At 39.3% G+C, this 27,622-nt stretch overlaps 1 protein-coding gene across 4 annotated transcripts in view; it reads right to left on the reverse strand.

Annotated features, from left to right (window-relative positions):
* Window positions 1-809: 809 nt before the first annotated feature.
* The window catches only part of MAP7 (microtubule associated protein 7), a 108,027-nt gene continuing 81,214 nt past the window's right edge, over window positions 810-27,622 (reverse strand). For 2 of the 4 annotated variants that reach the window (XM_088161640.1, XM_088161639.1), the window contains exons 7-18: window positions 25,692-25,805; window positions 22,209-22,357; window positions 19,658-19,767; window positions 19,009-19,289; window positions 15,294-15,474; window positions 13,291-13,483; window positions 11,710-11,811; window positions 11,380-11,430; window positions 11,227-11,284; window positions 8,644-8,767; window positions 3,357-3,583; window positions 810-2,648 (exon numbers count right to left, since the gene is read on the reverse strand). In XM_088161640.1, coding sequence (XP_088017766.1) covers window positions 2,638-2,648; window positions 3,357-3,583; window positions 8,644-8,767; window positions 11,227-11,284; window positions 11,380-11,430; window positions 11,710-11,811; window positions 13,291-13,483; window positions 15,294-15,474; window positions 19,009-19,289; window positions 19,658-19,767; window positions 22,209-22,357; window positions 25,692-25,805 — 1,601 coding nt within the window. In that variant the 3' untranslated portion in view covers window positions 810-2,637. The remainder of the gene's footprint in view (window positions 2,649-3,356; window positions 3,584-8,643; window positions 8,768-11,226; window positions 11,285-11,379; window positions 11,431-11,709; window positions 11,812-13,290; window positions 13,484-15,293; window positions 15,475-19,008; window positions 19,290-19,657; window positions 19,768-22,208; window positions 22,358-25,691; window positions 25,806-27,622) is intronic. The other 2 variants (XM_088161641.1, XM_014879031.2) reach the window with 1 other exon arrangement.

Here is a 27,622-nt window from a genome sequence, read left to right on the forward strand (position 1 = left end):
GAGGAGATAAAAGACATGATGCATGCAGAGCTAATGGTGAGCAGTGCAGCAGTTGTGATGTGCTGAAATAACTCACAGAGCATCATCCCTGTGAGCATCGATGTTGTGCTGTGGAGACAGGAGCACGGAGCTGAGCCTTCCCCAAAAGCACACAGCTCTCTGCTGGAGAAGGCTTCTGCTCCCAACCCTCAGAACAGCTGTCTAACACCTGCAACTTCTACCTCAGAGTAGTTCCACCTTGCCCCTCATGGTACAAACAATACAACCAGTTGCAATAGCAGGCAAAGGAGCTGGCCTTCCTCCCGTGCCATATTTTTTTGTCAAGAACACCACTCAACAGAAGAGAAACTATTTTCCCTGCATTAAAGAGAAATTCTTGCTTTCATTTGAAGCAAACCTGGATTGACTGTCATGATAAACTGTTTTAATCCAGCCCTGTTAAAAAAAAAAAAAAAAGCAAAAAACAAATTACATGTGAGAAATAAAACTGGCCCATTTTTCCACAAACAGTGAAGCAAGTGTTCTGAAGTCTCCCAAAAAACATACCAGCATAATTTATAACCAATCCTAAATAGCTCAAGATCAACACAATTTAAACCTGATCCTAAATGAATCCTAAGGATTAAAGCTGAAGCTAAATGTAACTGCTCTCTTTCTTGTCACAAGTAACTCTGTACTGGTTTTTTAGTAAAGAAATTAGAGAAAACCTGAAGCAAAGTTTTAAGCAGACCATGAGTAGCAAGAAAAATTTTCCATCAGAGATTGACTCTTGCTTCAATTATGCAAGAAAATGAACATATAAGTAGAAATAAATATTTCAAACAAGTTTTATTTGGTACTTACATGCTATATATAGTTTTAAAGAAAAACTACATATTTTGGACACTTCAAAATATTGTGGCTATGTACATGGAAAACTAAAGAAAGCAAGAAAGGAACCCAATTCATTTTACTGTGTCACAAGTTACTATTGAAAGCATTCTGACTGAATGGCTGTTTTTTCCCTTCTATAAATATTCTGGCAGATGAAGTCTCTTTCATTTTATTTCCACTGCTTTTATCCCATCTCCACTATAAGATGAACACTTGGCAGCAGCAGCAGCAATTTCTTCCAAAATTCTTCGGCTTTTGTCTCAGAGGATTTCTTCTGCTAGCACAGACTTTCTGCACAGCTTCCTAGAGGCCTCGCTCAGTGCTCACTAAAGGCAAGTGCACGAGTCTTAATGGTACATTCTCTGTTAGCAGGAGCTGAGAGCCCATGAACCTCCATTTCCCCTACCCAAGGATCTTCTCACTGATTCTGAGAGCAATGCCTCAAGCCTTCGGCGATGCTGCAAACTCAAGCGCCCAGAGCGAGCTCTGCCTCCAACAGCATTGTTTAGCAAAGCACAAAAACGTGCAAGATTTTACAGTTCTGCACAACAGCAACCAAAAGTGTGGGATGGAACAATGAATGACAGTAGAAATCAGCATCAAACTAAAGAGAAAGCAACCTGCATCGCTCCTCTTATCACTCAAACTGCACTGCTTTATAAAAACCACACGCTACATAAGAAAGCAGAAACAATGACCATTTTCCATTTGCTCTGAAACGAGCAAACCCCAAAAATCCCCAAACCTGCATCATCATCCAAAACTTCCAGGTTTCACACAGTCTTCAATAGTCTGATAAGGCAAAGGAAAAGTCTTCCATCATTGGGAACAGCAGCAATTTTCAGGACTCAGAACAAGGTATTTCCTTGTATGTGTGTGCACACGCGTGTGCACATATGCATACACATCTTTTATAGTACTGTGAACATGGATGTAACTAAAAAAAATCAAGTTTGCAGTTTCTTTTTTACCACATTTGTCTAATTTATTCAATTAAACGATTTATTTCTGTACTGAGCAAAATTCATAAATACATAATCTAGGAGAACAATAGGTTTTCCTCTTGTCCATGAAAAAATAACGCTTTCAAATTTTCACATTTTAAAACCTGTCTTGTTTTGTGTTTTTAGAGAAAATGTGAGAAAATCATAGTGACATCTCAATTTACAGAATGTCCCTGTAGGAATTACATTTACAAGAACCTGATACAGAAGCCTATAGTTTGCCCCCATAATTAGAGTTCTCTGCAATAACATTTAAACCAACAGGTTTAAATAAAACACCCCATTAACTCTACTTGTAGAGCAATGAGGCATTTATTTTTCAAGTATTAGAACCACAAAGTGTAAAAGATTCTTTGCCAATTTTACAATTATGCCTTTTAAACCAACACCCACCTTTTTTAAAAACAAAAAAGAATCAGTCCCACCACCCAAATCAGCCCGTTACTTTCAGATTCCAGTGTCTTGTGTCTTAAGGAATGCAGAAATATTCATTTACTAACAAAAGAAGCTTGTTGGAAATAGCCATATTAAGTAACGCACGTGAAGCATGATTTTTCTAGTGATGAAAGCTATTAGAATGGTGATCCAAGTCTATTCCCCTCATTTCTTCTGCTGGTTTTACTAAAGTCCTTCCAAAAAAGATATTCAAGAAATCTTTAAAAAACTGGAGAGAAAAAATAAAACACTCCTTCATAGCATGGAAGAAATTCCACTGACTGCAGAGATGCTCACGTCACCTTTGGTTCTTCAGAAGAAACAATCAGATCACTTCTAAAACAGAAGGTAAACATGACAGGTCAGAGTGGCAATTCTGTCTTCAAAATATTATGTGCTTATGCAAATATTTTAATGTGAGATGATTTTCCTAACATCTTTAGGCCAGAGAAAAATAAAGCGCTATCCAATTTAATTTGCTACATCAGTATTTGTTTACCAAACATTCTTGAAAAGTTATTATATCATTCAGAAAAATCCAGGGTCCTGAAAACCATCCCTCAATGCCTGCAAGAACTTGATGAGGAAAGCGCATTCAGAATTTCAAAAAGTAGTTTTAAAAAGTGGTAACTCCCCTTCTGCGTGTGCATGTCAAGCACTGCACTTGCAAAACTGGAACCCAGTTGGTGATCATAAGGTCAGAACAGCAGCTGTCCCCGCCACTTCTGTTTAAAAGCACAGGGAAAACCTTTCCAAGCAACTCCAAATGGCAGAAAGCGTATGTGAGAAGCCCTCATCCAAGAAACTATAAGGTCTCACCACCATTGCACTGCATCTGTATGTGCTTGGCAGGCATGGCTTTACAAAGAGATGCACTCCTGTCCCCAGGTAATTTAAATTTGTTTAAATTTTAAATGGAGTTTAAATATAAAAAATAATAAAGTTTAAAAATGCTTAAATGAATCAATTTATATTAACTGACAGCTCTGGGACCTCTGTAAACTACAGCCAATTACAAGTGTTGGTGAACCACAGCAAACCTACCTGCTGTTTGATGTGTTTGAACACTGTCTACCTGAGGCAAAAGAGTCCCCTTATCTTCGAAGGCTAGAATTGGATTCAAAGGAATTTCAGGACTATTGCTTCCATCATTGTTCATAGCATCCAGCCGGGATGGTTTCGAACCAATAGGCAGGTTCATGATCTCTTCAAAGTTATCATTCTGCATAGACATTCCATTTTCATTTGCATTTTTCTCTGGATTGAGATTGCTGAAAGAGAAGCAGGAATTTTTCCTTACATACTTTATCTAGAACAGAAATTCAGTCATCGTCAAAGCAATAGTACAAATGGAAGAGAAGTCTGCATCAATCCCAAGCATTCTTTTAGCCAGTGAAAACAAAACTATGCTTCTACCACAGTAGGAAATGCTGGTTTTTCAGCCAAGTACTTGGTATTCCCTTCCCTCAAACCCATGGGATAGTAGTTACCTTTGGATACATGATAGCCAGAACTACAGGGTGCTGTGTGGACACTGCAGTCCGAAAGCAACTGCAATGGGAATCAGGAGAGAAACCTCTGCAGCACTACCACTACCTGGAACTACCCACCTAATGCAATTTACAGCCCCTAACATCTTTTTCAGATCTCATAACCTTTGTTGTACCCTTCCTCTTATTGCAAATCAAGATAAGATCACTGTTATTTTTATTATTTCTTGGATCAACTCCTGCCATCAGTTCTGGAGCAGCTTCTTCTATACGCCACTTATCCACAGAAAAAAACTCCCTTGTCAATATAGCGCTTCTTTCAGTCTCTTCTCCCATACAAGATCTTAGGGGTCATTTCCAAGGCACTACCCAGCTCCACACTTCTCCTGTTGATCATGTCCAAGCCAAAAGAGCCCTGTCCCAGAACCCCTCATGTCAATCTGCACTTCCATTTTCGATCTTCCATGTGACAGAGATACCTTACGAGTGAGCTCTTGTACATGTCCCCAAGTCACGAGCAGCACAAGCACACACTCTGCATTTACACATGCTGTCCCCAGATGATACTTGGTCCTCCCCTGCCAAACCTGCATTGTCAAATCCTTCTGACTCTGCAGATGGCATGTCCTATCTTGCCAGAGAGGAGAAACTAAGGTGCTGCTTCAATGAACAGGATGACAGTAATTGGACCATAAGCTCCTCAAGCAAGAGCAAGTATTCAATCTTTCACGGCTGCTTCCTAAAGCCCTCAGCAATTAGATCCTGAAAATCCTGGATACCTATTCCCTGTTTGGACCACATCACAACTGTTCAGGTTGTTTGGAAATACTTCAGCCACAAAGGCATAGATGAAATTTTCCTAGATTGAAATTTGACGATCAATTTCCTCAGGCCATTTCTCAGCAGGTTTGGTTTCACAGGCTAATTTTCTTACAGCACACTTACTAGTCTTAAAAAGAAACGTGCTTGTAATTGGCATACAGTATATTTTCATTTGCTGGCTTCTTTGTACAACTTTGCACAGACAATTAAAGAATTGTTTTACAGTATTCCCCAAGAGACAAAAAAAAATCATTTCAATCTTTTGAAAGTGGCAATGCTTTATCCAAAGCCCAGATTTCCTGTGAGAATTACATGTTCAAGTCAAGCCTTCCCAATTTTTCAAATCATCATCAGTTCTTTTTCAGAAAGGCACTCCCCTTTTTCTTCATCTGTGGATTTGCTGGGCAAATTTCAAAGTGAAAAATACATTTAACTGTACTAAGTTTGAGAGCAGGCACAGAAACCCTGCTGGCTGCCTGGGACAAGCTGCTCTAAAGTCACATCACCCTTTTGTGCCAGAGACCCACATCTGTAAGATGAGGAGCAAAATATCTGAAATGCTTTAGGGCTATTAAAACCTGCTCTGTCATGTACGTTCACTAGGTTATTATTCACTTTAAGGTATCCTATTTTTTATTTTATCCCCATCTACTGCCAATAACCATACTAGAGCCAGGATAACATGCCAAGTTTGATGAATGGGGTAAGAAAGAGATGGGAAGAGAGCAACTGCTCCCTCATATAAATTAAACAGCACAGTCCTTCAGCAAGTATTACAGCAATGAAGAAGCCTCTTGCTTCTGCAAACAGAATTTTTCTACCCAATTTATCAGCTGACTTAGTGAATAAATAATTCTTCATATTTATGTGTCATTGTGCTGCCAGTATTACCTATGGAGTTAGAGCAAGAGTTGTTCAGACATGAACAATGTCTTTTGAGACAGAGGAGTCTACAATCACAAAGGGGACACAGAAAAGGAAATCAGGACTATAAATATTCTAAATTTTGTGGTATAAAATCTTCTAGATTCTATGCTGCTTGATCCACCTAATTACTAAAGGAGTAAATTTAGACAAAACAAAGGGTAAAATAGAACAGTGGAATTAATTTCCAGTGGACATCTTAGAGGCCACAAGTTCAAAAGGAGATTAGATAAATTCCTAGGAGATTGGTATGCCCTTCAGCTTCTGGTAATTAGCAGCTTAGGGACTACTAGAGCCTATGGTTGCATTTGGACCACAATGCTTAGCAACCATTCATTGGCCAGAGGATCTCCTGGTAATTACCTTTTTTTTTCCTTTACACTGTGCTACAGGCCATTAAAACAAAGAACACAAAAAAATAAAAAAGGGGTTTTGAACTGCTGCAGCTGTTCTTACTGTCTTATGTTACATTCTTAATGTTGTCTGAGTGTCTAAGTGTCTAATGCAACACCAGAGATACCCTTTTCAGGCATACAATATTGCAGAAAGAAATGGATAATTTTGGTTTTCTAACATATTCCATAAGTGTGCATGTAGCAGGACACTTATGTAATAGAGGAAAAAAAAAGTTGCCTGTGTTGTTCAGATTGCATTTCCAAACATAACAGTCTTGCAAGCATCTGAAGGACATCTCCATGGCAGCTGAAAAGTATCTCTGCAGCTTCACATTTTGACCTGGACACATCAATATTAGCAAGATGGACTGGAGGATGTTGAGAAAAGAGAAGCCAGATTAATTAAAGGAACTGGAATGTCAAAAAAATTTTAAAATTACTGAAAATTATATCTGTTGTAGATAATTTTAGCTAAAACTCTGTGTAGACACAGCCTGAAATTAGAATTTGAGGAGATTAAAAGACAAAGAAGGCCAGAATTCAGTATATCTGTTTCTGATCATTCATCAGAAATCAACAGTGAATAGGAAAAAATAAAATACAGATTTGCAGTCCTTTGAAAAATGCCAAAATATTTTCACAGCTGCTATTTCTGATCTGAAGGACAACGTCAGTCACCTCATTATTGAGAGGATTTTTGCAGAGGAAACAGAGATAGACATTAACAGCAAAATGGATCCCAGACTTCTCGATTATTTAAGTAAATGGTGCTTATTTTTAATCCACTGAGAGAACAGCATTGAAAGTAGCCAGCAATGAGGAGCTTTCTTTTCCAGGACAAGATAGGAAGGCAATCACCCAGACCAACTGTGTATTTCTAAAATTTGGTTATCTAACCTACCCAGACCCAGCTCCACACACACAGGATGGAGAAACGCGAGGTGAATTGCACTCACTGAGGTGTTTTGCACTGCACTGCAAGTGTTTGTAGAAAACAGCACAGAAAAGAGGAATTACAGAGTAAGTACCATAAGGAAAGTACTATCAACATAAATCACTGTATTGAAATAACTTTTTTTAAGAAGTAGCAGGCATGATCTGTCTTGGGCAAAGAATTAGAGAATGGAATATAAGCACAACTGTGTAAGTGGGCTATGGATTAGGCAGCTGTAGGGTTCTGCATCACTCCATCCTCCTCTTACCCCCCACAAGCAGATGACACAAGTTCCCCAGGTAACACCTTTTTAACTTCTGGTCAGAAATCTCAGCACTTTTGACCTTAAAACATGATAAAGTCTTTTTCAGACAAAAGACAAATCTTGCTGAGGGCTGAGTTGAGATGCTCACTCAGGAGACAACCTGCACCCCCTGCCCCTGTGTGTGCTACCATGTCAGGTGTATCTGGATGCCAGACAACCACAGCACACAAGATGCAGTAGCAGTGGTGTTGGCACCTGTGGCTTTTACCATGTGACAAAATCTATGGGACACTGCCAAGTGCTTCAGGCTTCACCTTCCCGGTCACTGTGGATGTACCTCTGAAGCAGACACATTCCAACCTGGCATGCCAGTTTTCCCTTCTACAAACCTTACATGCTCTTCCTCCTTTTGCTAGTGTTCTTCAAGCTCATTTATTCATTCTTCACTGTGGGCATTCTGAGGTTACTTCCGCACAGATTATAATGGTACAGGACAGCACTCATTAGTGTGGCACATTTTATATTTCTAACATCAAGGTGCTTGTAAGGCTGGGAGTGATTAACATTTTAATAGCTGCCCAAGACAATTATGAGGCAGCTCTGTGCAGCTCATCCAATGCACCTCAGTGTCACTGACAGAACTTCCCTCAGCAGGAGCATCCTTGTCAGCATGACAGCAGGCTAAGATCCCCCAGGCATATGGAGGGATCGAGAAAGGGCAAATTCCTCCTTCAATTAGTGCCAATCACACCCTGAAGCATACTGTCCATTACAGACTGCACAATGGCTTCCCACATTCAAGCTTTTCCATGCATATTCTGGCACTACCTGCATAAAACATGAAAGGACTGCGAGATTATTTGGCTTTCTGCATCACTAAAATTAAAATAACTGACAGCTCATGCTTATGTAACGGATGTCACTCAGTTCAATACTGAGGTTTCAAGCTTTTCAGCAATTTCTCAAAATCTGAGTGACTTGCTTCATGACTAAAGGGAGTTTCCAATGTATAATATCTGCCTCCCCAAATACTCCTTATGAGGAACAAAGGTGTTTTTTTTAAATGCATAAGCAAAGTGACTAATCCCATATCTCACATCAAGGACATATCTACAACACCACTTGCTAATACTTCAAGCAGTTTAGAAATCAAAACATCTATCCTGAAAGCACAGTATTCATTATGTAAATTAAGAAAATAAGCAGTGCAAGCCCAGAGTGGGTCTTCTGAAGCTTAATTCAGGGAAAGAAACAGAAAAAAATTCCCTCTCCACTAAGTTTCAATAAATGTAATAATTGCTGCCAAACACATTGTTCCAAACACTGCAAAGAACATGCTCTATTTAAAAAAAAAAATTCCTTATCAGCTAGCAAAAATCAGTTACTTCTACTTGAAATATGATAAAGTTCTTTTCTGAACACAGGAAAATATAAAAACCAGGAAGCAAGGCAGACTGAACAGTTGCCTCTTATTGTATAGCTGGCCCTGGCAGAGTTTTACCTGTCCACGTTCCCGGGGGGCAGGTGCGGAGCCCCCCCGCGCGTCCCGCTGTGCGGAGCTGGCACTGCCTGCTGGAGCTGAGGTCCTGCTGCAGGCTCCAGGGGAGATGCAGGGCTGCCTGCGACTGGGCAGAGAAAACAGGTTTGCATAATACCAAGCAGCAGCATCTACCCTGCAGATTAGGGTAAAATATTTTCTACAAAAGCCAGCATGGCCGAGGCCAGTTAGCTTAAAAAAATATACAGTTCCCACACCCCTCCCCCAAACCCATCTCCTTTGTCAACTTTTCGGGCAAACCTTGTTTCAGGTCCAAAGTAAGTGTCACAGATTTCAAAGCCATAGCTTTGTGAACAAGAATAAACATTTTACAATCGTATGCACAATTCCAACATACAAGCCAGTGGGCAAAAGATTCTGATGGAATACTATGCTGGCACTTTTGAAGTAGCAATAGAAAATAGAATAGAGCAAAATTTGGACATTATTAATTCCATACACTAGTATTTCTTGATTCCAGTGACTTAAAAGGAAATCAAGAAAAAAAAGTATCTCAATTGGGAAGGACACCTCCTTCAATAAGTACCAAATTACTACTATAAAACATTGCAGAGAGCAACATAAAATGAGATTATTCTTGTCCCTCATGCTGAGACCACATGATACATGTTTCTGGCCCGCCTTGTGGTTTTCTTTTAAAGTACAACTACAGCCTATTGCATTGTATCTAGAGTCACTCTGGTCATATACAAGGTCAGTAAGAGGAAGCAACTGCACCCCACCCTGCTAACATCTGCCACAGTAATTGCAAGGACAATTCAGTGGATAATTACAGGGCAATTCATAGGCTTGGACGCATTTATCTACATTACCCAAAACCTCATCTGGTAATCCCCTTCTTTAGCTGCTCTATTTGCTCGACTTCCCTGTACTCCAAATGTTTAGGCTTTTATACTGAATGCCTTAGTCTGATCTTCAGCAAGTTTTTATATGGAAGATACTAGAAATAGAGGTTTCTGTACTTCTACAAATGGAATAACAGGAAAAATATATTTGCCTTAATGTTTAGTAGGAAAAAGCAGAAGAAAAAGTTGTTCTGCTTTGGAAATGGGGAACAGCCTCATATTTTGAAGCAGAGGCCAAACGAATGACAAAAAGGTGATGGATTTTTTTCATTGTGTGATTTGGCCATTCCCCCAAATGTCTCCTCAGCTTTTGGCAAACAGGAAGATTTAGGAAAAAAATTTAAAAACAAACTGTTTATGGAGAGTCAGAGGTCTGTTAAAGTGCAATATGGAAATTCACGTGGCTGGAATATGCCCATTAATCCATACCTTTAACTCAATGGCACATATAGATAATAATGCAAAGTCAAGCAGTAGAGCAGCCCTGAGGCTGAGAGCAGTTTTCTCTTTATTCAGTCACTCAGGGACTCTGGCCTTCCCTTGGGCCTGGGGAAATGGGGATCCAAAGTCTCCTCTGCCTTAGGAAACTGATAGAAGAGTATTTCTCGTCTATCTCTAGAGGGAAAGCACTAGCCAGAGGTTGTCGAACCCCTTATAATTTCAGGAATTCTTTAAATGGTTTGTAACACCTTCAACAGTGTCCAAAGACAAAGATGGCATTCCAGATGAGTCAGTAGCTCACAAACTTTTTTCCACCGAGATAATATGTAAACAAATAACAAACACAGGTAATGAAATCTGTGTCAAAAGGTTTCCTGACAATATTAATTATAGTATTCACTTGAAAAATCAAGAAAAAAAGTCATCCATCAGTCAATGCTGCTATCTTCCCTGCTACTCAACCCAAATACAAAGGAGAAAGAGATTATTGTCATTTAATATGTTATGCTACAATAGGATAAGCCATTTGATAGCTTGACTTCAGTATCTTTTAACAATGCTAATTCACACCTGGCAATAGTTGAATATAAGCTACGTTTTATTTTTCTTCCTTTATTATAAGTATTTAAGTCTTATATAGAAGATTACCTAAAAAGAAATAAAGATAGAGGGAATGGAGTAGAAGAAAAGCATAGGAGTGTGGGTGTGACAAGACTAAGATTTTGTAGTAGCTCAGTTTTATTAAAAAAAGAAATAAAGACCAAGTGAATAAGGCAGCAGGTGTGGAAGAAAGAAGTCAAAGGGAGATGTTTAGAACAATGAATGCTTTGTTTTGATGACTAAGAAGAAATAATATTTTAAGAAAATGCAGTAAATCTGCAACAAACACATCTGAAATAAAAAATAAACTGAAGAATCAGTTTATTTTGTCATCCAAATCACAAAATAATTTCTTGTCACTTTATAAAAAATTAAACTTCTTAATAAAATTTCATTTTTCTAAGCACCAATGTGGCAAAGTTGCTAAAACATTGGACTCATTTAGTAATGGCTAGCTACCTATACAGAAAGGCAAAATAATTAACATCTGCTAAGATTTCATTTATGCTGCTTTCATAGTTGTTTGTTTTTTTTTTTTTACTGCACTTAGTGAGCCAAGTTTCAGAACTGTTTCTCGAATCATTGTCCTCAGTAGGCATTTATTCACCTGTTGTGCTCAGGGCACAGTTAAACACAATACCTGTTTCTCCAGTAATATTTGCCTTTGATATATGTCCATTTTGCTGGTCATTGGATTTCTACAAAGGAAGCACAGTTTTGTAAATTAAAAATAGCACTAGGGAAAAAACAGAAATGTGTTCAATATTTACACATGTTAAGTAGCAGCACTGACCTTATCTACAGCTTCTACACGCCTAGTTCTCTTCATGATCTCCTCAAGCCTCTACAATGAAATGTAAAGGGGTAAAATAATGTTTGCTAGCATTAATTTTAATATCTTTCTCCCAAACAGCTTGTCATTTATCAGCTGTATCTGTTTATTGCAAAAGGATGAATTATTTATTACTGTTGGCAATATTCCCTTCATTGTCACATCAGGCCAATGAGGACTGCAGCCTTTCTGAGAGATAAAAACATTTATATCATTTACTTCCTGCTGCTGAGGTGGAAACAGACTGCTAAGGCAAAACCAAGCAGAGTTTCTCTGCATGGACTGAGTTACCTTCTTCCTTTCCAAGCGCTCTTGCTCTTCTCTTTGGAAATGCTTTTCACGTTCTAATCGAAGCCTCTCAGCCTCTTCCCGCAGGCGAGCTTCCTCTTCTTTCTATGTTGGTGGTAAAAGAAAAAGAAGTGAGGAATAATTTACTATTTATACTCCGTTTTATACTCTATGCCTAATTATGCCTATCTACAACACCCTGAAAAGACACTTTTGGGGTTTACAAGTCCCCAAAAATCTTTTCAGATGGAACTGCACGTCTTGATTAATCTCCATGTTTTGTGTAGCAATAAGAGAGAATAATTAAACAATGGACATCATGTTTGGTTCTGTGCCCATTCCAGAACACACCAGGTGACAAATAAGGAATAAATTTTCTAGCATTCAGCATTAAAACAGCAGCCAGGAAAGTATTAGAGAGATCCATGTTTTGTGTGGTGGATATTTTGAGATTAAAACAAACGCAGTAGAATGTTTTGTTTGGCCAACAGGGCAACTGTTTAATGAGACCAAAGGCAAACAGCCACAGGCCCATTTGTACAAACTTTCCATTCCTGCTTTTTTAATGAAATGCTAAATTTGTCTGGAATATACTGTAGAGGGGCCTTGCTCCCTGACCATGACACTGTTATATGATGGAACTACTACAACAGATCAATTTTTGCATCTCTAAATCCAAAAAAGTCTGGGCCATGTGCTATCTCTGAGTGCTAAACTGAGTTAAGCCTCAGTTTAACATTTCAAAGAAAGTAGCACACATCTTCTGAAAAAGAAGAATGGAGTTTCTCAGACATATTCACTAACACAATCCTTTAAACGTTTATTATCAGACGCATACATTTATATACCAGAAGAAAAAATTGTGTCTACAAGGCAAATTGAAGTGTTGGATTGTGGAAGAACAAAGCACATGCAAGAAGTAAGAGGTCATGTGAGAAGAGAAGAATCCTATCCAGAATGCTTACCACAGCTTCTCCTGAAGTCAGTGAACCAACATTGTGCCCATCAAAAATGAAAGCATTTGAAAAACTTAATTTTCATTTATTATCTTATGACTAGCTACTCTGATTTCAAGAGTACTGGGCCAGATAAAGTTCTCCTTGGTTTGATTGAATCTACCCTTTCCCACCAGCCCCACACAAAAGCAGTACTTGTGACACAGCATTAGAACTCAGCAGTACTGTATCTCCAACACAGTGAACAGTTATCTTTGCATCTGGACTTGCTATAACTGTTGGGACAAAGAATTGTCTGGTATAACAGCATTTATCAAAATTCCCCCATACAACTCTATTGATTTTTTTATCACAATTTATGAGGAATAAGAAAGGATTTGTTCTAAATATATTGTAAAGAGAGAGACGGAAAAAAAATCCCAGAACTCAACTCCCTACCACATGTGTTTGTCAAGCAGAAATATCCCTACTCTTTGAACTACTCTATGGAATGAACTCTGTCCCAACATTTTTCAGATAGCATTTACATTTTTGATATTGCACTAGTTTAGGTGCTCTGTAAGAGGTGCTGCTTCACCCACTTCGCTGCCAGCTAGACTGGCCCAGAAATCCCAAGAGGGAGGCATACTTGTTTCTGAATGCGCTCCATCTCTTCTTTCTCCTTCTGCTCTCTCTCTTCTGCCTGGCGGCGCAGCCGTTCCTCCTTTTCCCGCTCCTCTGCATCCTTCCTCTGCTTTTCTGCTTCTCGTCTGCGAGCTTCCTCCTCTTCCCGGCGAGCTCTTTCTTCAGCTATCCTCTGTGACAGCTCTTCTTTCTTTTGTCTGCAATCATTAAATAAGCATAAGAAAATCAGGTAATAAAAGTAGGGAGGAAAGGCAAACCACCACGTTCCTGATCCAGCACTGCTGTCCCAACTTGATAAAGGGTGCACTGCTCTCCTATTCCCAAGCTGCCTGTTCTGCTTCCCATAATGGCCAAACAGGAAGCCCTATGGAGTATAAAAGTCTTTGCAATGCAACACCAATACCTCTCCAGCATGCCTAACCTATGACTTGCATACTTCCAGAATCAGAAATGGTATCTTTGATCACTAAATTTTGCAAAACACTAATTTCTGCTATTTCATATAATATTTTGAAACAGTATACATTTCTAGCACCCATCTCACCTCATGGTAATGATTCCTTGATTAAAAAAATGTACCTAATTCTACTGATTTTGAAGGTTACCTCCTAACCTTACTAAGGGCTCCTCGTCCTTGTATTATGAAGTGAGTATCCTTTCCCCTTCACCTTTGATGCTTCCCGAATTGTTTAGGACTTTTTAGCATATCTTCCCAGCTGAAGAATCCTCACCTCTTTAGTAGATTTTCACATGGGAACTGTTTTGTATTGTTCCTTGATGTCAGTCTGCACTTATTTTTCTAGTTTTACTATCTCAGAATAAAAAACAACTCAATATTCAAAATGTAGATTTATCTTGATTATTTCAGAATGACATTTTCATTTTGTTCTTGTTTTCTATTAACTTGTAACAGTTCATTTACTTTGTCAACCATGATTCACCTGATACTTTCATATATTCAACTCCAAATAAGATCTCTTCTCTCAGAAATAACTCACCCAGAGACCAACACCTGGAGTCAAGTTAGGATTATTTCCTATACACATTCCTTTATGCTTATCAGTACAGCAATTCAGCTTCCATTTTGTAGCTCAGCAGCATAAGCTATGCCTCAGCCTGTTCACAACTGACTTATTTCATTGAAGACCAACATCATCTCACTGGCCTCAACTCCTTTCAAGTTCTTTTATGAAAGCACTGCACAGACACTGGAAATTCTTTTCACTGTGAAAGCTGATTATTCTTTATTTTTTATTTTCGATCTTTCTGTCTTAGTATTTATTCACTATATTACTCTTACTCCACAACAGCTTTTTTTCTTTAAAACTTTTTGAGAGGGTCAGTGTTGTGAGCCTTTTGGAAAGCCAGGCTATTTTAACTAGTTCTGCGTTGTTCCTATCAGTGAAGTGGTTAAAGAAGTTCAACAAATTCCAGAGGCATGGCAGCTCTCTAAAAAAACATTCAGCTCGTGCTGTAGCCAGAGTCATGAGTATCCAGAAGGGCTACTCATTTGCTATTAGAAAGTGAGATGTAACATTAATAACCCTCCAAAACAGTTGTAAGGGTATTGGGGAGTGTCTTTATTTTAAATGAGAAAACAAAGAGGTCTAAGTCACAACAGCTGGACAGTTAAAACACCACCCACAATAAAGATCTTACAATTCAGACTTTGTGCCAATCACAAAGGTGAAAACAGCCATGCAGAGATCCTCAGCTGGAACAAAAAAGTACAGCTTTGTTAATCTCTGAGGAAACAATGAATCACAACTGCAAGGATCTGCTCTCTCCTCCTGTTCTATTTTAAATAACTACTTATAATAAGTTTCAACCTTGCAGATCTGTTTAGATACGTATTGCACCAACTGAAAAACCCAACAGGAAAACAGGGGTTTGGGGAGGAACTTGTGCCTCCTGCACTTCAGTGCTGTGCTTCATATATAACTATGTAACAGCAGAATACCCACAAGAAGCTGCTAAAAACATCTCTACTGCAGAGGCTAGAATTACCTTTCAAGCTCTTCTCTCTCCCTCCTTTCCTGCTCCTCCCGCTCCCGCTGCTCACGGGCAAGGCGCCTCTTTTCAGCCAGCAGCCTTGTTGCTTCCTCAGGGTCAGTCGTACCTGCAGAGGGCTTGGGTGGTGCTGGGGCTGGAGAAAGAGCTGGTGGAGCAGCAGGTAGGGATGGGCTGGCTGATGAAACAAATGGGAAAGAAAATTAGTTTGTACACACACAGTAGCTAAGATGACAGTCTCTTGAAAGGAACAGAAAATACTTTTAAATGACAGCAAAGTGTTTTCAAGCTTAAGTGTTTTTTTAAATTATTCAGAGGAGGAAGATGTTTCTAGGTGCTAGAGGTTCACATGCCTTCAGGGAAATTTTGTTTTGCAGGGTATGTGAAAGCACCTGCAGCTGAAAGTGTAAGTCAAGTTGTCTGTCAGAACAAATGCTGACAGGTGCTTAACAGGAGTTATGCTGACTCCACAAGTCCCTACCATCACATTTCTTAAGCTTGCCCAATTCTGTTTAAAGAGCAGAAATAAAACATTGTGTAAGTATATTTTCTTCTGTCTGATCATCCACATCTGAAGATCAGAGCCAGAATTTTTGGTGATGGCACTTCTGGCGACTTGATGATCTCAAACAATAACTGTCTGAAGTGATCTGAACCAAAGGTAGGACAGCAGCTGTCACCAGTTTTGCAGCTGCTCCAACCTGAGGCAACTCATGGGACACAGCTTTTTAAATTTTGCTACTATTAGTGTACTGTAGCTTGTGTTCAAATCTCAGTAGTGCCTTCATATCAATTCTTTATTCAGGGCCAGCTTTGTCCACGTGGCAAAAAACATGTTACAGGTTTTTTTCAAGTAAAAAACTAATTCATATTTCTGTAAGTTTGCCTGGCATTCTCTAGCACAGGTGACTCATCACCTTTTCTCTAGACACCAGGAACCATTACTAACACACAAGCTAACGCTAGGAAGCATTCCTAGAGTAATCCCATCTGGTAATGCAGGCAAACATGGAAAGGGAAGACTTTGAAATGTCAATGAAATCAGATTCTGACCCTAGTAATATATATGTAAAATAAGTCATAAGGAGCAGCAAGAAGATGATTTTAAATCTGCATTTCTAACCATACACTGGGATGTGACGATTCTCCTAACCTCACTAACAACTTCTAAAGAGGGGTTTCCTCCTTGATCCCCCCCTTTCTATGCCTCATCATGTAAACAAACATAAATTCAGTTGTTTTCCATGCTGAATTCCCATCTATTGACCTCTCTGCTCTCCCCTTGTATCAGCTGAAAACTACAGAGGTCTTTCTATAACTGCTTCAGGGCTTTGACTGTGAATTCAAATGACACTTCTACACCAGTAATTTAAAGAGTTCCCAGGCCTGTTCTCCAGCCTTGAGGTGAGCTGGCACAGTTTAGCACTAGCGCAGTGGAACACTGTTCTCTCACATTACCAAAACAGGTATTCAGCCCAATCCCAGGGAACAGCCCGGACCTGGGCTAACCTCCAAGATGTAGCTGGGAACTCATAAAATTCTAGGATGTTGAAATACAAAAAGGTAAGCAATTTGATCACTCTGAATCTTGGGAGCCATTTAGAGCCATGCTCTCAGTAGCCTTGGGGACAGAAGGTAAGAAAATTAGAGGCTTCAATTACAGCCTGGATCAGAAACATACCAGAGAGCCTTTGTAATTGTAAACAGCATAAATGACAGAGTTCCTGCACCTCAGCCCTTTTTAATTTACTAACATGGGCCAAAGCAGGGCTGTTGCTTTGAAGGGAGCACAGCTTTGTGCTGCTTGGGGCTCGCTTCTTGCCTCAGGCACTGAAGTTGGCAGCATAACAAGTAGCTTAATGCACACCTGCCCTGCTGTCAGAACAGATAACACCCAAAAGACCTTTAGAGCTTCACTGGCATTAGTAAAGTTGTGTGTGAGATTTGCCTGTGAAAGCTTGAATGGCTTCATCAGCAATTGCTACCTGCTGACCTCCTGGCTCCTGTGAACAGAGCCAGCAGGCAGCTGAGCCAGACCAGTGAAGGGCCAGTGCTGTTACCTGTAGGGAATGAGCTGTATTCACCTGCAACACAGTCCCAGGAGAATCAGCAACACTCCTCCAGCCCCAAATGCTGTACTTGCAACTCTCTAGGTTCTTGAATTCAACCAGTGATTAAGTTTTGGCAGCTGAGACCTCCATTGGCAGTACAAAACCATCCTGTAACCTCACATGTAAAATGCTCTGCCTGAGGTCTCCATCTTTGGTCCCAGCCACCACCTCCTCTGGCTTTGGGAAAACACATTCAATTTGAAGTGCTGCTCACCACTTTAATTACAGTACCCTTCTCTTTCATTTGTCTCCACTTTGTACTCTTGTTTGTATTCTTTGCTGTGAATACAAACTGCTTGACTTTTGAATACCTTTATCACACATAACCTGTTTCAGTACTAAGAGACCTTGTCACAATCTCAAATATTGACTGACACTGCAAAGAAGTGGAGTTTCTCTTCCTCCTAAATAGTCAAACAAGCATGATGGTTTCTCTGGTCTGCTCCTTGTGCTGGAGAACTACAACTTGTAAACACTTGCAAAGTTATCTCATGGTATCCCTAAAATGGTCTTAAAAGAAAGTTTTCTCTTCAAAAAGAAGCAGGCAAAAAGATGGCAATTAATGCCCTTTCAGTGGGGTTTCACCTTTTGTAGTAGGACCTGGGTATCAGACAGGAACTACTGTAACAGAACTTAATAAAGCAGAAGAAATCAATTCACATGAGGTTATTTCACAGAACAAGCCAAAACTACACTTGCTGCAGTTAAATGCAAGATTACTAATACTTAAAACTGTTACCTGAAAGATAACTACAGAGAAGTCTACACATTTAAGTTCAGAATCCTAACTACCCCAACTTATCCCAGTGGTCACGCTGGACTTTCTATCTCATCTTCAAGAGACAGTGTATGCCATATTTAGAATGAAGTAAAATGTCTGCTAAAACAAACCTGTATTTTTTCATTTTTAAATTTACCTTTTTCCCTTTTTACACTTTACAGTCATTTTTCTTTTTTTTTTTGAGTACATCCTTTTCTGCATCGCTGCTTGTCAGGGTTGGTAGGGTTTGGTGTGGGTTTCTTGGTTGTTTGTTAACTATTTTTAACAACTCATTTTCCCTTTAAAATTCTCCTTATTCCTTTTTACTCTTCTCCTTGGTTCTTTGCATTCCTCTATATTCTGCTAATCTCTCCTGTGATGTTATGTATAACATGGCAGGTCCACCTGCCATATTAGACATAAGGTAGCAGTGTTACCAGCACAAGTGCACTGTGTCTAGCAGAGCTGGACATTCTCACTGCTCACACAACCTCATGTGGTGGCTTCCTGCACCGTTAAGTCTTCAGACTATTATTATCCTATGTCAACATTTTGTAAAGAAGCTATGTTATGATATGGGGAACAAAATTCAGGTCCAAAAGAGTGGAGAAAAGGCTTATGAAGCCACACTATATGAGGCAGCTTGGGACATTGTTTTGACTTAGAAGCAGGAGGGCTTCAACCTGCCCACAATTTCCTCATAATCAACACACACCTGCAGGAGTGCTGTGAAGAATTCAGATTAACCTTTGACAGAAAACTACTGAAAGCTACATCATTTCAGAGAAGGGGAAGGAAAAATATAAAACATTCCTTATACTAAAGCAGGAGGTCTCCTTACCTTGAGTTGGCTCTGCTTGGACAGTGAGCTGTTCCTGACTTGCGGGTTCTCCAGCACCTGCTGAAGTTCCTTTACTCTCTTCTGTCGCCACCTCATTGGCCTTTTCAGCCTCCTTTTCTGGCTTTTTCTTCTCACCCTCTGGTTTGATCTCTTTTTTGACTGGCCGGATGTTGCCAGGTGAGGGAGGACGTGTCTGAGCAGAGGAGACTTTGGAGGAACCAGGTGGGGAAGTTATCTGCTTGGGTGTGCCAGGCAAAAAAGGCAGAGACTTTGACGCATGCCTGTGTAATCAAAGAGTGACAATGCTGGTTTCCATCTATATATCACTCCTACAACCATAGCAGCCAAAAATAAAACCACTTCTCTGTTTGTCTGTCAAGCAGGACTGCTGGCACAACTGATTTTGTTTCATGCAAAATGCCGCTCTCCAGATGTGTGAGCACTGAGCCCAGCCAGGAAGGAAGAAACCAAGTATTTTCATGCCCTTTCCCCTTCTGGAGAGCAGTAGCAAGATTTTTTTTGAAGCAGGACTCTTTGCATAGAGAAAACATCCACATCATCAAATAAGTTTGCCCCATTTCACATTTAATTAACAGAACAATCAGAGCTGCCTATAGCTCATGTCCAGCTAAGCATGTACTTGACTTACCAAACTGGAGAGGGAGCTGATGATCTAGCTTTGAGGCTGGAAGTAAAATGACCTCCTTTAAAGTTGGCTGAGAAGCTGGATGACAAATGGTCCTTTTCTCTTTTGTCAGTCTATAGCTCAGCAAACAAAAAGACAAAGTCAAGCCAGAGTTCACATAGCTAAAGAAAGCAAAGCAAGCTCAGTTAAGGATGAGGAGTTGGGGGGCTGAGAAAAAGCAGTGCTGAGTCAGTGGTTTCTACAGCTTGTTTAACAAGTTCCTTAATATAGCTCCTGTAACCTGACACCATCTTTGTCAGTAGATATGCATTTGACAACAAAAATCCTTCTTGACCATTCTCTCCTGTCCTAAGATGTAATGGGCTAATTTGCAGAGGCTTATTTTTACACAGGCAGGAGAATTACCATTTATAGTTTGATCTTTGCTGATTGCCACAGAGTACCTTCTGCTACTTCCCATAAACACAGGAGCTCTTTTGAAGAAAACACAAAACAAACTTCCCCTGTCCTTGGCTCATACTTGGTCACAGTCATCCTATATAGCACAACATTTTGAGTTCATGCTTACAAGTGAACACCACAGATGTCCTCAAATCTTCCAAATATGGTACACCAGTCATCCTATTCTTTCTTTTCCTGGATGATTTTACAGCATATACTTTTTTGCCATTGGTTCTTATATATGACAGTGATTTCCTTTTTCCTTCTTTATCTTTAAAAATAAAATCCTACATTGAGAAACACTTATAATACAAACCAGAGCTACAACAGAACTACTGCTTTAAGGGAACATATCAGAATTGAGGCATCTATATATTTCCCATATTTAAGTATAGATAAAAAACTTCATGGTTTTGGAATAATGAGATCAGATCCCTGGAGTCTGAAGAACAGAAATACTGGAAAGTACACTGAGCTGCCATTCAGCCAGCATGATGCAGAGGCTGCTGCTCATCACCTTGGCTTGGGCTTAAACATAACCCCTGCAGCAGGTGTGTCATGAGGCTTGAGCACCTCAGCAGGTGAAAGCCGTGCAATGCTCCTCCCCTGAACTGAAAGCCATGTTAACAACGGGAAAATAAAGACTGGAAACAACTTCATGAATACATGGTATGCTGAGTTATCAAAGTAAACACAACCAGAATAAATGCATTACAATGAACAAGAGTTTTGGCTTGCTAACAGTAACTCTCCATTGGATCTGCTTTATTGGTCCTGAAAGCAGAGCATCAGAAAATTTTTCTTCATATCAATAAAGTAAAAAGCTCAATTCATACAGAAGTTTGCAGAAGCATAAAAGATTCTCCACATCATACAGGCAACTAGAAACAGCTCTCAACTCATTTTATATTAACACCAGTTTTATATCACCTCCTCCACCAAAAAGTAGCAACCTTTCTTCTTTTTAATTTAGAAAAGACAAGCCAAAACCCAAACCTCTTGCAATCAGAAAGAGTCAAGAGGAAGAAGCAATAGGCTGGAAAACGTAAATGGTCTATGCACATTCTCGGAAATTTCTCTAGAGATACATACTAAGGCTATGCCTTAACTTAAACTTCAGTAACTTCAACCCTCTGCCTGAAAGATTAAGTAGTGGCTATGACTCATGGCACTTTGATAAACACTGCTTCCAATAAGGTGTCAATAGCAGCACTGCCTCTTGACCTTCTGCCCATCAGGCCAAACAAAAATGCAAGCATCTCTCACACAATATTTTGCAGAGATTACTTCAACTCTTCTCACACTTTAAACTAATTCAGGTTGTAGAGTACAAGAAAAATATAACAGCTCAGGTTCAGCAAATGAATCTGAACTGGGTCTGACTGCATTCCACTGGCTTGGAGCACAGTCAACACGAGTTTGTTCTACTGTTTTGATTTTCCTAAAAGCTCAGATCAGCCATAGTACTACTACTAAATCGTTCGGCATAAACAGTGACTTGTGGAAAGTCTTGCTTCTAAACCACGCTCCTAACCCAACTTCCTCCTTCCCAGTGAGGAAGTTTACTAAGCTGGTCTCCCAAGAAAATACAGATGATGAGAGAGTACTGTGTGTACTTGTGTACAGAGACATTTGAGTGCATGCATTCCCCCCCCTTTATTCTAGAGACTCGGCTGAATTTGCTAGAGGCCTCAGAAGACATCAAGTTCTGGAACATTTGTGAAAACAGCCTGCTAGAAAAAACAAGTTCCTCGCTGAAGGAAAAGTGGCAACATCATCTTGGTCCTTAAAAGGCAGCAAAGAATCCACTTGAGAATAGGGCACTGTGACTACCTCTGTGCCTTGTGAGAAGCTAAGACATCTAATCTGCCAACACGGGTGTTTGGAAAACATCAGTGTTTTTCCACATGGATTCTTTGGAGCGTAATTAGGCTGTGCCACCACATAACGTAGCATGTTTCAGTTAAAATCCAGCCAACTTTGACACAAACTGGAGAGGGTGGGGACAGTGCAGAGGGGAGGGAGCATCCCTGCAGCTGTTCCAGTCCTGACAAGCAGTGCAGCCAGGTGGCCATGGCATGGGACACGGAGGACGCGTGGCTGCCGAGCTTACCCCTGCAAGGTGCGTTGTTCTCCGACGTCCAACGGCATCAGTAGAAGCATAAAGTTTTGCTCGTTCTCCTGAGCTCCTACAGCTCATGGCCTTGTAGGACAGAGGACTGAGGGGGCTGCAAGATGCTGAACGGGGACAAACGAGGATAACTACGGTGTTGGTTGGTGTTGTTATTTAATAGTTTTAATTACAGAGTAGCATTGGAGAATTGACAGAGGAAAGCCAGCAGCAACAGAAACGACCGAGAAAGACAGAAAAGAAAGAAGGTATTAATATACAGAGAAATGACTAATCATCAAGTCAGAACCATCATTTGACACATTAGCTTGGCCACATATACAGTAAGGATGCAAGTTCAATAGGTGCTCATGCACTTTTCCATTTGTAAACTAATAATTTCTTTCTAAAATATTAAGAAGTATGCCATGATACTGGGTAATAGATAGTATTTTCCTGTTTAGTTCTTGTACAACTGGTGGTTCTGAAAAAGCAGTAGAAACAATGGCTGATTAGCTTAGTACACACACTGAAATGAGTTTCAATTACATTCAGAATAGAAAGCAAATGAAATCAGAATACCTACGAATTGCATTGAAGTGAAGAAAAATTAAAGGAGACATACAAAGATCAGAACCCATTAACAATACAAAACAGTTTCAACTAGAAAATCAATGAAATTGCTGTCTACAATTTACAGCAAGTGATTTGTTTCTAAAACTTCTTTTTTTTAGGAATATTTTAGCCCATCATATTTTTTTGATACTTCTAGAATAACAACTTACTCAAATACGTTCTCAACAGCAAACTATTTTACACATTAAAAAAAAAAAGCAGGCTGGCAACAACAGATCAGCTTGAAAATCAGTATTTGAGTAACCAGGATGGCAGCTTTTGTTGGTTTGCACAAGCAAAAGGACTATTACCAGAAGATCTGACAACAGCAGATATCAGATATACAGTGCTTTGATTTTATCTTCAAAGAGAACTTTAACTGCAAAACATATCATGGGAAACTTCATGCAGCAAAGTGTTCTTGGATTTTCTCTTGATTTAACTGAAGGAGAAGATTTGGAAAAATTATGTTAATACTGCAAAGTTTTATTTTTCTGCTCCTGTTTGTCTCTTCCAGTCATTTAATTGAGTCTTAGCACAATTATTATCCGGCATGTCACTTGAGGAAAAAAATAGGGGCTCTATACAGTATCTTCCCTATTCTTCTTTTTTCCATGTCAAAGACATTTACATCCTCTATTTCCTTAATGAAAAGTCAAATCAAATGAAACCAAACCAATATTTATTGCCTGTATATCCCTCTCTGAGCACATTTGAAAGAATGCAGTTCCACATACAGCTAATTCTTCTAGTCTTACAAAAGTACAGCTGCTGTTACAGGAAGAGCTCATAGACTTAACAGTACTAATGCTGTAAATTCTCCTGCAACAAGAGATTAACATTATGAATAAAGAATCTCATGTAAGTGTTACAGCAATGGCACTAATGTTTGCCTTATAGTTTATAGGGATTTATGTTTAATGAGGAATTATGATTAACTTAAAAACAAGCAAGAAACAAGAAAACGGGGATTTTTGTTTGTGTTTTTATTTTGATTGAGGGCATCTAAACCAGATAAGAGGCAGTGGCATAATGTTTTACACCACTTATAATTTATGTGACTCTTCCTCTGTGATTCAATTCCCCTTCTGCATGCTGATTATCTGAAGTTACTACCAAGGATGACAAGACAAGTATTAAACGAGAAACAGTTCATTTTCATTTGTGAAGTTGCCAAACAATGCTTTAGGCAGCACTTCCAATAATTCATGTACTAACAGGATTATATCTATTCAGAGGAGATTTTAGAAAGCTATTTAAAAAACATTTAGGTTTCGAAGGATTTATTTTAAAGAAGATCGAGAGGTACTCTTACGCTGGATGTCCCTAATAGCTCACTTAAAATTTAAGGACATGAATCCATATTTAACTCAGTTTGGATTCTTTACATTGCAATTTATTTTTACGTCCAAAGGCAGGGTAATTTTCTAGGGAATAATGACAGGCTGGGATGAGTGGAGTGCTCAGAGCACAGCTGTGAGCCATTGCCATCATCTGATCATTAATCTCCAGGAAGTATCCTGTATGAAGGGGTTGAAGTTATTGAGCCTAGAGTAATACCTGGAAAACAATGAGCAGATGGATTATTCTTCTGGTGGTATAGTTCCAGTTAGCACAGGGAAGGCATTTCAGGGATTGCCTTGGACTGAACTGACAAATCAGTCTTTGCTGCTACTTGTAGCCTTTCTCAACATTCCACTCAGTTTAGAGTTGGTTGTGCAGTATAAACAAGATCAGTCACAAAAAGCTTCACGCTTGCACCACTTATTTGCTGCCTTCTCAACTATTCTCTAATGAAGAGCTGAATTTCTAATATCCTTCTTGATAGGTAATATTAAACATTAATCTCCCAATCTATTGTTTTTGAAGAGTAAAAAATAATTCTATGCTTGTTAATTCTACTACTTGCAGAATATCATCCACATTTTTGCTCCTACAGCACTACTTCTGTGGAAATGTACTACAGCCTAATTAGTTATAAGAGTTCTTAAGTGAAAGCTTCTTTAAAAGTAATCTTAGCAGATCTCTGTTCCTTCTTACCTTCTATGTTCTTTAATTAGAATAAAAATCCTGTCCACATCAGACAAGAAAGACTTGCCTAGACTTACAATAATATATTGCTGCACGTGTTGAGGATGTAATGTTAAAGTTCCTACTGGATGATTATAAACATCCTATTATAAAATATCCTATGATAAAAGAAGAGGCAACTGTCACCTGCCTAAAATACATGATAAGCAAGCTTCCCTGGTTGTATTTGGAATACAGTTTTGCCTAGGCCTTCAGTTACCACCTAGTGATATCATCACATTTCTGCACATTAATCTTCCTTCAGTAAGTACCACGAGGAGGTTGTTCTAAGGTTGGAAGATGACTTTACAATTACTATAACCTCACTAAACCTGCACATTTAACTTCACAGGTATTAAATGCACAGTAGCCAGGGCATATCTTTATAAAGTCTAACTTTCTCCATGTGGAAAGTGATCTAGTAGGGACTGAAACTCCTTTGCAGCAAGCAGCTCACAGCTTTAGCAGTGGATGTGCTAAATCAGCTCTTTCCAACAAGGTGTGCATTTCCTTAAACAGCCATGGTCAGCGTGATGCTGTTGCCATACATGTTTTGTATTCATTTAGTGCATTAATGAAGAGGCAAAGAAAGAAGGAGGTAGTAGGAGAAAGAGAAAGAGGCGTAGCAAACAATTCTACAGAGAAGCTTTCATGCTGTCATGCACACTAATCACGGATGTTCAAGTTCATTCTGGGATGCTACCATACACTCATAATTAGATCAATGACTTTACAACATCCGGTAGGGAATCTGGAAAAATAAGCGTCTGAGACATGAAGCCTCTGTTCTTATAGGATTACCTGCATCTCCAGACAATGCAGCTGTGCTTTTACTCCGAGCCAGGAATGAGTGTGTGGGCGTCAGGAGCCTGCTAACGATGCTGCTCTCCCAAGGACTGAGCTGAAGACGGCGAGCTGAACGTGCACCATACAAGCAAGATGTTAGATCAAACACTTCACATATAACCACATGCTGCAGAGTGTTAGTACTACTTCCTCACTGCTGCATACCATGAAAACCTTGAAACTGCCCACAACAGTTTGGTGGTTTGCATTTTATTATTACTCCTTTTTAGCAGAAGAACTCCTATAGAAATATGTACATCTGAACATTTGATTTGTGTTGCTGCCTGTGGCATAACAGCAAATTGTTACCAAATGAATAGGGATATTTTGCACATCTGCCACATTCCATGTTAGGAATGACAGGATCATTTCCCTACTAGAAGAGCAATGAGGTTTTATCAAAGTGTTGCAAAAGGATAGCATGCCTCAACTGCAGATACCAAGCTCAGCAGCTACAGTTGTCTCAGTAACAGGTGAAGCCACAGAAAACAGTAAATACATGTGATCATTAATTCTCTGTCCAAAGATCCTGCTAATGATCAGTTTTCATGTAGAACAGTAAAAACATTCAACTTTTCATATAGTTGCTCTGTTTTGAAAATGCACTACAAGTTGACCTGGCTCCAATCACACTGCTACTTTGCTTTTCCCAGTGTTGTCTAATGCAAGCGTATTTGTCAATATAAACCTTTTATACTTTATAAAGTTTCTTTACTCTTTTTTAAAATACTAATTAACATTTATCATGATGAAGAGTTAACCAAAAGAATCCTGTAAGTTACTTTCTGTATTGAAATGGGTATTTCCTTGATATTCCAATGCAAAAAATTGTTTTATGACAATCACAAGCCAAAACATTCAACTAGTTCCCAAAGTGGTTCATTATAGTAAGCTTACACTATAGCAGTAATCTTGATACTGCAAGCAAAATCAGGTCTTCTTATATCTCAGCATTCATTTGCCTTAATTTAGTGTTTGCAGCAACAAAACTGAAGCTTGATTTTATGAGGCTCAATCTATATAACATTCATTGAAGTGACTGGCTGTAACAAACTTGACATTAATTTGCATTTTTAAAGGAAGAGATCCATCACTTTTAATAGACATAAACTCTGAATCTGTCTTTAATCTACTCCTTGCTGAGCCCCATGAAAAGAGAGGCTGATCTCAATCTCCTCCTACGAAAATATAACTGCTTAATCTGCCCTCAGTGCTGTTTTTCACTTCTCAAATTGCTCCCTTAAATTCCACTAATGCAATAGGGGGCATTTTTATAGAAATACAGGACTCTCAAACACAGCAGGTTCCTTTCCTAACTGTCCTTTTACACAATGTACTATTGCCAGAACTTTTAGTGATTAATGGTTCCATTCCGCAGTGGTAGCGATCATACAGACACACAAAATACCCTACAGAGACCTCCATTACAGCACACACATTATCATTAAGCTTGCAGTTTAACAATGAAGAAATCACAGAGCTACCATTAAGCTGGATGCAGTAATGGTAAAGTCTTTGCTTCCTTTCATCTCCAGGCACCATGCTCAGTGTGATCACTGCTTAAACCTAATGTTGCAAGACAACAGATTTTTTTTTTGTGGTCTCAGGCTTCAGTAGGTGAGGCTCACAGGTATGATTGTGGATAAGCTTGGAGAACTCTTCTACTGTAGTTTAACATAAAGATTACACAACTTCAGAAAGCAAATCCTGATATTTCAGGCCAGTAAACCAGTACTAGACACACCATGCATTTCTTGGAGTTTATCTTTACATAATAAACAAACATCACAATGTAAATAAGGCCAGCTGCAGGCTTACATCACATATAAGCCCCCAGAGATGAATTCATCTCAAGAGGACACAGTTAAGAGACTGATGATTTAGAA

This window comes from Sturnus vulgaris, chromosome 3, assembly GCF_052056855.1.
Source record: "Sturnus vulgaris isolate bStuVul1 chromosome 3, bStuVul1.hap1, whole genome shotgun sequence".
NCBI lineage: Eukaryota > Metazoa > Chordata > Aves > Passeriformes > Sturnidae > Sturnus > Sturnus vulgaris.